The sequence below is a fragment of the Podarcis pityusensis genome (genome assembly GCF_964106645.2).
Source record: "Podarcis pityusensis genome assembly, chromosome: 4".
Lineage (NCBI taxonomy): Eukaryota > Metazoa > Chordata > Lepidosauria > Squamata > Lacertidae > Podarcis > Podarcis pityusensis.
In genome coordinates, this window is record NC_138027.1 from 86,589,269 (window position 1) to 86,601,653 (window position 12,385).

General features: G+C 43.4%; 1 protein-coding gene across 4 annotated transcripts in view; it reads left to right on the top strand.

The window, feature by feature from the left end:
* The window catches only part of NDFIP2 (Nedd4 family interacting protein 2), a 51,861-nt gene that overhangs the window by 19,901 nt on the left and 19,575 nt on the right, over positions 1-12,385 (top strand). Inside the window, exon 1 of one of the 4 annotated variants that reach the window (XM_081003268.1) lies at positions 969-1,149. The exons of 2 other annotated variants lie outside the window; for them this stretch is intronic. In XM_081003268.1, coding sequence (XP_080859394.1) covers positions 1,108-1,149 — 42 coding nt within the window. In that variant the 5' untranslated portion in view covers positions 969-1,107. Of the gene's footprint in view, positions 1-968; positions 1,150-12,385 lie in introns of those variants that run through there. One more of the 4 variants, XM_081003270.1, reaches the window with a different exon arrangement.

Sequence of the window (12,385 nt, forward strand, 5' to 3'; positions counted from 1 at the left end):
GGGGGGGGTTCAGAACCTCAAATTTGTATCCATTTCGGTTGATTTGGGGGGGGGGGGGGCTTGGCTGCGCCCAAGCCTCGACCCCTAAGAGTTGCCTCCTATGCCTTACTTAGAGCGATGCTCTGTCCTATTATATAGTCATACGCTCTGAATACTCCCAAGCATCGCTGCATTACACTGGGGGGGGGGGGGTTGGACTAGATGACCCTTGGGTCCCTTCTCATCTCCACAATTCATTTTAGGCAGCCCTGCTGCCCGTTTTTTTTTAAAAAAGCTCCTCTATCCATAAATAGAGCCTTGCCTCTCCCAGGGCCGGATTAAAGTTTGATGAGGCCCTAAGCTACTGAAGGTAATGGAGCCCTTTATATGCCCAGCTGTCCTTTGTCAACAACAAATTGCCGCTGTTTTTGTGTGTGTTGGATATGTGCTATATAGTTATTTATGGACCTAATAGGTATCTAAAGCTATTTGCACATAACAAATAGGAGCCTACACAACACAAAACACTGTTGCCGTATGTAGGTTTTATTTTATTTGTTGTTTTTTTTAATCTTCTATTTTGGAAATGCACATCCAGGGTTTTTTCCCCTTTAAATTTTTGGGGGGCTCCCAAGAGAGAAGGGGCGCTAAGTTATAGCTTGTTTAGCTTATACGTAAACACGGCACTGCTTCCCTCAAACTGGCGCCACGCGCCCGGAATTTCCCGGACACGCGGCCGCGCAAATCGGCGGGGCGGTCCGGACAAATCCGGACCCGTCGTTTGTGAGGGTGGGGGGCCCCAGGTTTCATTGGGGGAGCCGCTCGGAGAAGCGGGTTTTGCGAAAACGGAGACGGGCCACCTTTACCGCGGTGATTCGGGGCGAGCGCCAGAGAAATGAGGCCGCCTCAGCCCGCCGCCTCCTCCTCCTCCTCCTCCCGTCACGCGCGCGCCTCCGAGGGGGACGAGCCGAGAGAGGGCGGCCTCGACGCGAGGGGAGGAGCCGGCCCGAGAGCGACGAAGGCGGAGGGAAAGAGAGAGAGAGAAGGGAGAGCTAGAGAGACGCTGCGGCGGCCGCGGCGAAAGCACCTAGCCGAGCGTCGAGGCCCGAAGAGGCCTCCGTCGCCGGGATGGAGCACCACCAGCAGCAGCCCGCCAGCCGGTACCAAGTGGTGAGTCGCGCCGCGGGGTCCTGTCAGCGGGTCGGCAGGGCGGGGTTGGGGTTGGGGTTGGGGTAGGCCGCAGGCCAACTCGAGGCCTCCCCTGGCCAGCTTGGGAGACGAGGCTGAAGAGGGGAGTCCTCCATTGCCTCAGGCCTCCGGGGGCGAACGGAAAGCGCGTACTTGGTGTGAGGCCTCCTCCTTCCTCGTCCTTAACGGTCCCCCTTTCCTCCTCTGCGCTTCCCCTTCCCTTTTGGCTGCCGCCCAGGTGAGCTTTTCGGAGCCCCCAGTCGAGGGGACGCCGAGGGTCATCTAGTCCAGCCCGCGTTAGAAACGGGAGGTCGCCGCTCGACGGCCCGTGGCTTTCGCCGAAAAAAACAAAACAAAGCAAAACATACTGGGCTTGGGGAATAGGGAGCGAAAAGAGGAAATGTTCCAAATCGCGAGGACAAAATGACACACCACCCTCGATGTGAAATAGTACACAATGTATTGTTGTGTCTTTGTAGGGTGGCTGGCGCGACCCCAATCAGATGGGCGGCGTAAAAATAATAAAGGCACAGTGGTACCTCGGGTTACATACGCTTTAGGTTACATATGCTTCAGGTTACAGACTCCGCTAACCCAGAAATAGTGCTTCAGGTTAAGAACTTTGCTTCAGGATAAGAACAGAAATTATGCTCCAGCGGCACGGCGGCAGCAGGAGGCCCCATTAGCTAAAAGTGGTGCTTCAGGTTAAGAACAGTTTCAGGTTAAGAACGGACCTCCGGAACAAATTAAGTACTTAACCCGAGGTACCACTGTATTATTATTATGACAATGATTCGTGCTTGCCTTTCAAGAGCAGACCTTTCTATGCTACGGTGGAGTTCAATGTTACCTCTGATTCCACCACAGGGCTGCAGTAATAATAATAATAATAATAATAATAATAATAATAATAATAATTTATTATCTATACCCTGCCCATATGGCTCGGTTTCTCCAGCCACTCTGGGCGGCTTAAATGCTGTCATGCTCCCTTCAGAGGTCAACACAGTGAGGTTGGGTTTGTAGGGCTTTCCGCCACAACAATATTTCATCACCTGCCTTGCCTTTCGGTGGATATGATTGCATCAATGAATCGATTCATGTGAATTCAGTTCCTACCCAAAGTTTTACTTTAAGCCCTTTCCCTGCCCGCCCTCGGTTGGTGAAGGGAGCGAGAGGGAACTTTTATGATTCAATAAGCAGGTGATGATGCTTTACTTTTGCCAACCGCAGACAGCCTTCAGTGCTGTCACTTCCTGTTCAGCTACAGTAGCATTGAATATACAGTAGTACAGTGGTACCTCAGGTTACATATGCTTCAGGTTACAGACTCCGCTAACCCAGAAATAGTACCTTGGGTTAAGAACTTTGCTTCAGGATGAGAACACAAATCGTGCTCCGGCAGTGCGGCAGCAGCGGGAGGCCCCATTAGCTAAAGTGGTGCTTCAGATTAAGAACAGTTTCAGGTTAAGAACGGACCTCCAGAACGAATCAAGTACTTAACCCGAGGTACCACTGTACCTCGTTTTGAGTCCGCCCTAACAAGCGTGTGTGCTGCTTACGAAGGGCCGCCAATGAAAATGGCCTACACCCCCAGCGTTTGAAACGCCCATTGTTCGAGGCACGTTTTGCGACAGGGAATTTCCTTAGCGCGAGCGGTTTCTGAGCTCTGCACATAAGATTTCAGATTAAAACTGCAGAGTGACCTTATTTTGCTTCCCCGCTTCCAGCTACTCTATGAAGACTGGAGAAGACAGCCTCTTAAGAGTATTAAGAGGTGGGCAGGGGAAGGACTAGACCATGTGAAAAATGAACATAATATTTTAGCTGCTGTTCATTCCTTTTCAGCTTTGTATACTTGTTATTAAAAAAAAAGCGCGCCTAGATATTCCATTGTGGCGCCCATAACCTGGGTTTATGGTGCCACTGAGCTCCTAGCTTTCATATCTCAAGTTTCTAACACTGCCTACACCAATGAATCAGGCAAAGCTTCAGTTAAGAAATCTACTGATTACCTGTGAAAACCTTGAAGCCTGTAAAACAACATGCAGTTTCCAGCTCCAGCTCTTATTCTTAATGCCATACCTATACCACTCTGGGGCATCCCAGACCTATATTGCTTGGTAACACTGAAGAGTCCATAGGCGCACAATTTCTCTTATTAAATGAAGAAACGACCAAGCACAATGCTTTTTCGGATTTCTGTATTGCATTTGAAAGTGAATTTTGTAATGGAGATAAGTGGTCCGAAGAAAGGAATATGTATTGGCAACATACTGGCATAATAAAACATACTCTCATGGAATCAGGTTCTCTTTAATTTTCCTCTAATTGCTTTTTATTTCACATTGAGGATGATCATGTAGTTTTGTCATTTCGTTGCTTCATATTTCATATTTTTGCTACCTATTTCTGAAATATTTTTTTTCAGTGAAAGCCACTCGTTATTGACTGCCATCATAACTAACACTTTTATTAGGGTCTGAGGCTTTGGAACAAATCCCACCTATTTTATTTCCTCAAGATGGTACCTACTGCCCTCTAAATAGAAGGAACTTAGCTGAAATACAGTGGGGGTGGGGAGTATTGTTTTATACCAGGAATACTATCTTAATAGAGATGTTTGATGTCAGCTAGCAAGCTGAGAGAGGAAAATGTTGGTGTACATATAGTATGCCAAATGCCAGTCATTTCTCAACTTATATGAGCAATTTTATCTAAAAATGAAGCAAAAAAGAGATTTGTTCCTTGCCATTATTAACAGATTTTTTCTACATTGTTTCAATGATGCTCCCAAATTTTTTGCCAGTACCTCATGGATGTCTTTTTTGGGGTCAGTTTGAATGCTCTTGGGTCCAGATTGGACAAAAGATGTGAAACCTATATCCCCAAACTGGATGTTACCTATTCTTTGCTGCTGCTTTTACATAATTAAGGTGTTTTTCAGTGATGGGTAAGCATTTTACTAGAAACGTAGACTATTAAAAAGAGCCTACCTCATTCTAGATGTTAATGACCACTCCTTATCTGTAAACTAACATGCCGTATTAGTACAAGTCTTTGGATTCTTACATCTCTCTGTAGGGAAGGGCTGGAGCTTAGTGGTAGAGCACTTGCGTTGCATGCAGAAGATCCCAGGTTTAATCCCTGGCATATCCAGGCAGGGCTGGAAATGTCCCCTCTCTGAAACGCTGGGGAGCTGCTTCCAGTCAATGTAGAGAATACTGAGCTAGATGGACCAGTGGCAAGGACTCACTATAAAGCAGCTTCCTATATTTAGGATGAGTGAGCCTCAACTTTCTGAAGCTCCACCCTATAAAATGTTGTGCCCTGAAATAAGGAATATATCTGAATATAGTAAAAGAGCTCATATTTTGGAATAAAAGTTATTCCGGCATTGTGATTTTATTATGGTTTGCAAACCATTTTGAGAATTGCTGAGTAAGAATGCTGGATTTAAATTTATAAACAAAAGTATTTGGCAAAAAGTTGCTTTGGACTTCGCTATTTCTTTATATTTCTCTTTGCTTTGAATACACACAGTCCCTGGAAATGTGACTATATACAAAGTGTACTTCAAACAATGTGCATTAAAACATGCTTAAAAGCAGATCTTTGCACATACAGGATTTAGAACCAGAGCATCTCTTACCCTGTGCCTCATTTTATGAATGGAAAGAGTGTAAAGCTCAATGTTTCTTAGAATGTTTCTTTCACCCCTGCTGAACCTTTTCTGTAAGCAGATAATAGCATTTGTTTGTGCTGGGAAACCGTAGGTGGTTTCTTGATTCTGCTGGAGGCAGCTGTAGTTACATCATAGGTGCCTTTAAGGATTGGCTGCTTGCAGAACTTAAGGAACTAACCACATAGCACTTAACTTGTTCCTTCCTTGGCTTATCACATGATGGACGATTTTGGCATGGAGCAACCCTTAAAGCAAACTCCTTTGCACTTATTGCTTTTGCTTGTTTGTTATTGCTCATGGCAAGTAGAAATTAAGGGTGTTAAAACAATTTAAAAGGAAAAAAAAGAAACAAAGAAATAGGCTTATAATTGGATATGTTCCAGTCATTAAAGCAAGTAAATCAGAAAAACATAACCCTTGGCTTGCAAATGAAACTTTAATAGGCATTAATGAAATGATGTACTGTAAGACTTCCCCCATGCCTCTGATTTTAGGTTGCTTGCTGATGTGGTTTTAAATCTGATTGCTCATGCACAATATACAAAAAAGTATACCCTTTCATGCATATTTTGGGGAGAGAAAGTAAGGAGTATTTTGGGGTGCACATAGATATGCATAGTTTGAGTGAGGAAACTGCTGCAGATCTGTACTTACCCTTTCTTCAGAAAATCAAGCTCAGAAAGAACTATTCCCCTCCTCCCCCAAGCAGAAACTGACTATACAGATTGAATCAAGTCACTTCCCATATTTGGCCTATATATTGGGATGGGAAATTGGTTGCCACCCATTGACTGTAACTCCCCATTAGCCATGAAACTGATGGGAGGTGGAATCCTAATTCTGCTGGAGAGCCATAGGTTCTCCATCCCTGGCCTATGACAATATTTAAAGTTTAATCTTCTCTCCCCAAAAACATTAGCTTACGAAATGGAAAGTGGCAAGGGAATGGTTCACTAGATGTCTTGACTTTTTGAAAACTGAAAGCCTGCTCACACCATATGCGTATGCGGGAGGCAGGCAGCAAGGGGTACGTCTGAAAATTGATGTACCATTTGAAGTATTTTGTCACTGGCCACTTAAACCCTTAGTTCTTCCCCTTGCTCCCTTCACCCCTCCCACCCTTAACTAATTGCACTGCTGTTACAGTCAGCTCCAGATACTCCTCCTTTGTATTACATTTCTCTTTAAAAAACAAAACCACCCAACTCTTACTATGCTGTATAGGGAAAGCTGGAAATTTATGCTGGGTTTGCTCCTCCTGTATACCGGTTATGTATATCAGCTTTTAGTATCTGTGCGCATTATGAATATGACCAATTAGTAATTCACAAGATGGCTTTCTACACAATCGCTGGTTGAAATCTCTGACCTAGGCCAAATGTTTCTCCACTTCAATTCTTTGACTTCAGTATATTAATTTTACTGACCTAGTTTACAGGAATGCTGTAAGGGTAACTGGTTGAGCATTAATTAGCATTCTATATAAGAACATAAAGACCTGCTGGATCAGTCCATTGGCACATCTAGGCCAGCATCCTGTTCTCACTGTGGCCAACCAGATTCCTGTGAGAAACTAGCAAGCAGGATTTCAAGCACAAGAGCACTCTCCCCCTCCTGTGGTTTCTTGTGGTACTCGGAAGTGTTGCTGCCTCGACTGTGGAGTGATGTAAAAATTGGGGTTTGGCTTTTGCTGCCAAATTCCCCATGGGACTCTTGAGTCCCCTAAGTCCATGATCGGTCAGAGAAAAATGGATGGAGGCTGGATCCAGTGGAGAGCAAGGCAGATACTTATTTTTCTGTTCCAAGGAGGGAGACAAAAGTGTGCAGGAACCTTTAAAGACTTTTGACATTGCCCAACCCCCTTAGCCAAAGACCACCCCAAAATCATCATACAGTGAGGGAGGAAAGTATTTGATCCCCTGCTAAATTTGCCCGTTTGCCCTCTGACGAAGAAATGACCAGTCCATAATTTTAATGGTAGGTTTATTGTAGCCATGAGAGACAGAATAACAACAGGAAAACCCCCAGAAACCCAGAAGACAAAAGTCAGAGATTTATTCTATATTTGAGACCTTAGAATTCTTATAACAGGAGACAGAGTATGGTAGCCATCAATAGATTATAACTATGATGGCACTGCTCTTTCTGTACAGTAGTGTTTTGCAAGGTTGGCTTATTTTTGTATGAATAACTTCCTGGGGTGTCATCATTCTAATACTTGCTCCATTTCAAGCAAGTTCCTTGTATCACAGTTGCTCATAAATGCATTGAGGAAGTGAGGCAACTGCTGCATCTAAAATCTATATGGACCTTGTAAGCAACCTGGCTGATCAACTATTTAGAAAACAGGAAGGAAATGCAGCATACCATGTCCTATTTCTCCCTTTACTTCTATTACATAACAAAAGAGGGAGAAGAGCAGGGGGGAGAACGTTTTTTCAGCTCAAGGGCTTCACTGCCTTGTAGGCATTGGCATGGAGAGACAACTATGGCAGTGGTGGGAGTGGCCAGAGTCAAAACGTGGGTAGGGACCATGGCAAAAGTGGGTGGAGCAAGATATGTGACTCTTACCAATGGCGCCATGAGTCAGTGTGTCCGGCTGTTAAGCAGAAAGTTGATGGTTTGAGCCTAACCAGGTGTGGCTGTGGGCAGGATTCCTGCATTGCAGGGGGTTCGATTGTATGACTCTCAGGGTCCCTTCCAACTCTAGACTTCTACCTTTGTACAGTAAGCTGCATAAGTCAGATGTTTCTGTCTCCCTCTCTCTCACACACACCTAAATCCAGGAAAGCAAGGGGCGTTATCACAGACAGCAAATTCCAGCCAGGTAAAAGCACTCAAGGAAAGCATGGAGCAGGACTGGGGGAAGGGGTGTGGCCTGGTTTGAGTCCTGAGGGACAGGTCAGGAGTCCTAGTGGGCCATATGTGGCCTCCAAGCCTTCACCAAGCTTCAGAACAGAACTCACTACTAACTAGTGAAAATTCAGTAGATATCTGCTGTCTCACTTTTGACATAATTCCGTCCATGTTATATGATATGATCAACCTCACTGTGAAATTTCGAACCGCAGCCAAGAAAATCTGTAGGTTCTATATCTGAATGTGATAGGCTTGAGTTGGTGAAAGGGGCTTGTGCTACACTTGGAATCAATAATGTATTTCTGTCTATTACTGTGAATGTGGGAAATTTACAGGGTTTTTTTTTAACAGATTTTTGTTGTTATTCTGAATATAGGAAACCACAAGTGAAGGGGGTCACCAATATTCAGCAGCAACTGGCAACTTTCCCAGTTTCTGAAGCTTATAGTAACAATCATTCACTTTGTCTGTTGCAATAGTGTTTGAACTCTGTTCCAGTGATTCCGTGGAAGGCTGTTCAGGGTTTTGTAAAGGTGGACAAGCTTCTCAGTAAGGCAGCTTCTGCAGCGCTATTGATCTTCTCCTTCAGTTTGCAGCAATAGAGATAGTGAGATTCACTCTCAGTTCACATGGTGCCTATCAAGATTGGCCCAGGGCCCTTCCTTCATTTGTGCCCTTGAACAGGGCTGACTTCAGTTTTCATCATCTGTGCTTTTTTTTACTAGAATTCTTATGCTCCCCCAATGTGGGTTTTACAAAGCAAGACTTGGGCATAACTTAATCTGTACGTAAAGTTTTTCAGCAAAGATAAATTGCTCAGTCCTCCTTAGATGGGCATTCTTGCAGGAATTCCAGCAGGCAGTAATAAGTCCATCAGAAGTTAGCTAGGATTCCAAGGGGGAGCTGCCATCCCTCCCCTCATAAATCCTAGAACACTGCAGAATTCTCTGCAACACACGAGTGTTGTGGATTATTCTTTCTTTCTTTCTGCTGAGAAAGTAGATGGTTTAAAAGCTTCTACCTTGTTTGTCATTCCCATCTGCATTCCATCACACACATACGAGTATCACTTCCAATGCAATATTATCCAAGTCTGATGAGAAGTCTTCTGAGTTCAGTGAAACTTGCTCCCAGATAAGGGTGAATAGGACTGCAGCTTTTCTTTCATTTGTGGCCAGATCAAATATCACAGAGGTGGGGGGGGGAGGGGAAATAGGCACACCACTCAAAAATGTAAGATTGCTTATCATTATTGTTGTCAATGTTTCCATCTGTGAAACATAAATGTAAATCAAGCTGCCGGGCTAAGATTTTCATCTTGCTTCCCTGCTTCCTTTAGAAGTATGTAGTTCAGAGGGCAGTGCTTGGTCTTCTGTTGCCCCCCCCCCCCCGTCAGTGAATTCACTGTTCAAGGAAGCAGGGATGGTTAAAAAAAAGTTTAATGTTGGTCAAAGCAATAAACCAGCATGGTGTAGTGGTTAAGAGTGGTAGTCTCGTAATCTGGTGAACCGGGTTCGCTTCCCCGCTCCTCCACATGCAGCTGCTGGGTGGTGACCTTGGGCTAGTTACACTTCTCTGAAGTCTCTCAGCCTCACTCACCTCACAGTTCGTTTGTTGTGGGGGAGGAAGAGAAAGGAGATTGTTAGCTGCTTTGAGACTCCTTAAGGGGAGTGAAAGGTGGGATATCAAGTCCAAACTCCTCCTCCTCCTCCTCTTCTTCTTCTTCAGAAGTGCTTTCTTTGTCTACCAGAATTCTGGAAATTATTCTTCCTTATTACTAAATACAACTCAAGGAATAACCCAAGAAGCAATAAAGTAGAGCTGGGAAAATCTACTCTTTCCTACAGTTCACCCACACAGCCTGCTCTTATTTAGTAGAATCATGGTACCATAAAGTTGCATGGCACCTCCAGCAGTCATCTAGTCCATCTCCCTGAAATGCAGGAATCACAGCTAAAACATCTGCTTAAAAACCTCCAAGGAAAGAGGATCCATCACCTTCTGAGGGAGTCCTTTCCACTGTCAAACAGCTCTTTCGGTCAGAATGTTTTTCCTGATGCTTAGTTGGAATCTTCTTTCTTGTAACTTGAATCTGTTGGTTTAGGGCCTACCTTCCAGAGCAGGAGAAAACAAGCTTGCTTCCTCTTTCATGTGACAGCTTTTTAGATATTTGAAGATGGATATCATATCTCCTCTCAGTGCCCTCTTTTCCAGGCTAAGCATTCAAAGCTTGCTCTGTACAAGCAGCAAGATTTTGTTCAGTGGGAGAAATTTGACTCTGCGGTGGGCTTCCTACATATTTTTTATCGGCTTCCCCCAAATCTGGTTCCATTCCCCAAATGCTCAAATAAGCTGGAGCTTTGCACATGCCCTATAATATGTTTGTTTGGCTTGGCTGTGAGTAATGAGTGTGGCTCTGTTGCAAGAAACAGAAGGAAGTTACAGTAGCTGAAACTAAGTATCACCCCAGCCTACTGTTCTCCAAGCACAGAGTGTCTCAAGCTAAGTATTGGTAGATACTGACAAATATTCTCCCTATATTAGCAGTGCTGCACAGGGAAGTTCCTTGTCTATAAATGATACACATAAGGAATCATGTAACTACATACCTAACTGGTTAGTTAAAATAACTGAGGCAGCCCCCGCAGCAAGTACCAACTCGCAGTGATTAGATTACTGGGAGTTATTTTACAGTTATTGAAAAAGTGCTTATGTTCTTAGATGGCTTATAGATGTTTTAAATTGTCTTAACATTTTGATGTTCGCTGCCCTGGAAGGAAGGGTAGGGTGCAAGTTTAATAAATATTAATGAAGATAATATTCCTTGAAGTAGAAAAAGTTGTGTACTAAGAGCATGGTCCGATTGGCAAGAGACCTGTCTTTTGCCTCCTTTCTGGCAGGAGGCCAGAAATTATATTGTGATGACAAAGGATAACTTGCTACCTGTGTTCTTTAATGCTGTGCCTCTTAAGCCCAGCCCAGCCCTGCCCTTAATAAGATCAGCCTCTGTGTCAGAGCAAAGCAGGGTTGGTATTTGCAGAGTAATCATGCTTGTTGCAATGAAATCTGTGGTGCACAATTGTTTCTTGCATAGAAACATGAGTAGATCTGGTAACACTTCATATCTTCCCACAATTTGCATATATATTACAACACCCTCCCCCCCAAAGTTACAAAAGTACATTTTTTAAAAAGTTCAGAACAGAATTTTATTTTTCAAACAACTGTGCATTTCATGGCACAGGAATTTGGGTTTCATGAAACAGAATACCTGGGGTCACTAAGAATCCAGTGCATTGCTTAGTATCTGTCTTTGCATTTAACACTCTGTGCAACCCCAAAAGGCATAACGTCAACATGTTGATCTCCAAATGTCCAAAGCAGAAAGTAAAGTATGGTGGTTGAAATAAAACCCCCTAAAAAGAACAGACACCACAGAGCTAAACTGTGTGTGAGAAGCTGCAGTATTGTGAAATACTATACACTTTCATGTGTGCATGGTGTAAAATCACATGCTGTGAAGAATGTGAGGACGTTCATCTGGACATGAATCTAGGGTTGTGAAATGTAAATGCTCTGGATGTCTAATCATTAGGCCTAGATGTCTGCAAAGTAAAACTTGTGTAAATACGTCTGTGTATATATGGTTTTCTTTGTAGAGGGCATCTTCATTGAACATATGAACATTGGGGTTGGGGCAAGTGGTATCATGTGACCTCAGGGTGCTTTGAGACATTGTCTGTACAGCCCTGTTGTACACAGACACCCCTTCACAACACTGTGAAATCAGGGATGTTTGTTAGATTTTACAGAGCTTTTAAATTTTGGTAGAAGGTCCCTTTTCATCAAGGGACATCAGGAAAGGCTTGAGGAATTGGAAGGTGTCTTGTAATGCTTTCACTTACAGGATAATGCTTTTTGAGTGCTGTTATATAACCTTTTTGGTTGTAGATTGAGTGGTGGAATTTTTCAACTCTTGCTCAGGAGGAGGACTTTAAAACAGTCAATGTGATCTGATGTTAGTTGTTAGTAGAATTACTTCTGACTCGCACAATGCGAGCAGTGTAACTGCTGATAATGAACAAGTTATAGTACAGTTCTTTTTATCTCTTTAGTTCATATCACGTAAGTGCATACTATAACTAGCCTCTTGAACGTACCTAGATGAATCATAATGTAAATGCAGATGAATCACAACCTGGCAAACAGAATGAGCTGTATAACAAGAATTCAGAAAAAGAACAAGCACCAATTTGATGACAAGAATTTACACTTCTTGAGGAAATGGTAAATGGCTGCATCTCAACCATTTCTGAATATATATATATTTTAAAATCTGGGCAGCTACAAGTGGTTTGCATAACCCTTATTTTCTACTATCATGGCTTGTTCTGACTTCATATTCTGAAACTAGGACTTTGTAGACATAGTGAAATAATTGGAAGATTTTCAGGCAAATCTGAAATGTTATTGTTCATAGGAAACTCTTGCTTCACACTCTGGACTAGTATTTGAATCAACCATAATTACACATTATAGGGCCTAACATCAAGGGTTGTTAGAAGATTGCCTAGTAGAAGCTACATAATAAGTCGCAATACATCAAAGGTGCAATGAATTGGACTTCGCTCCCAATTATCTGTCAGGAAGAGGGCAGTTGACAGTTTAGGCAAT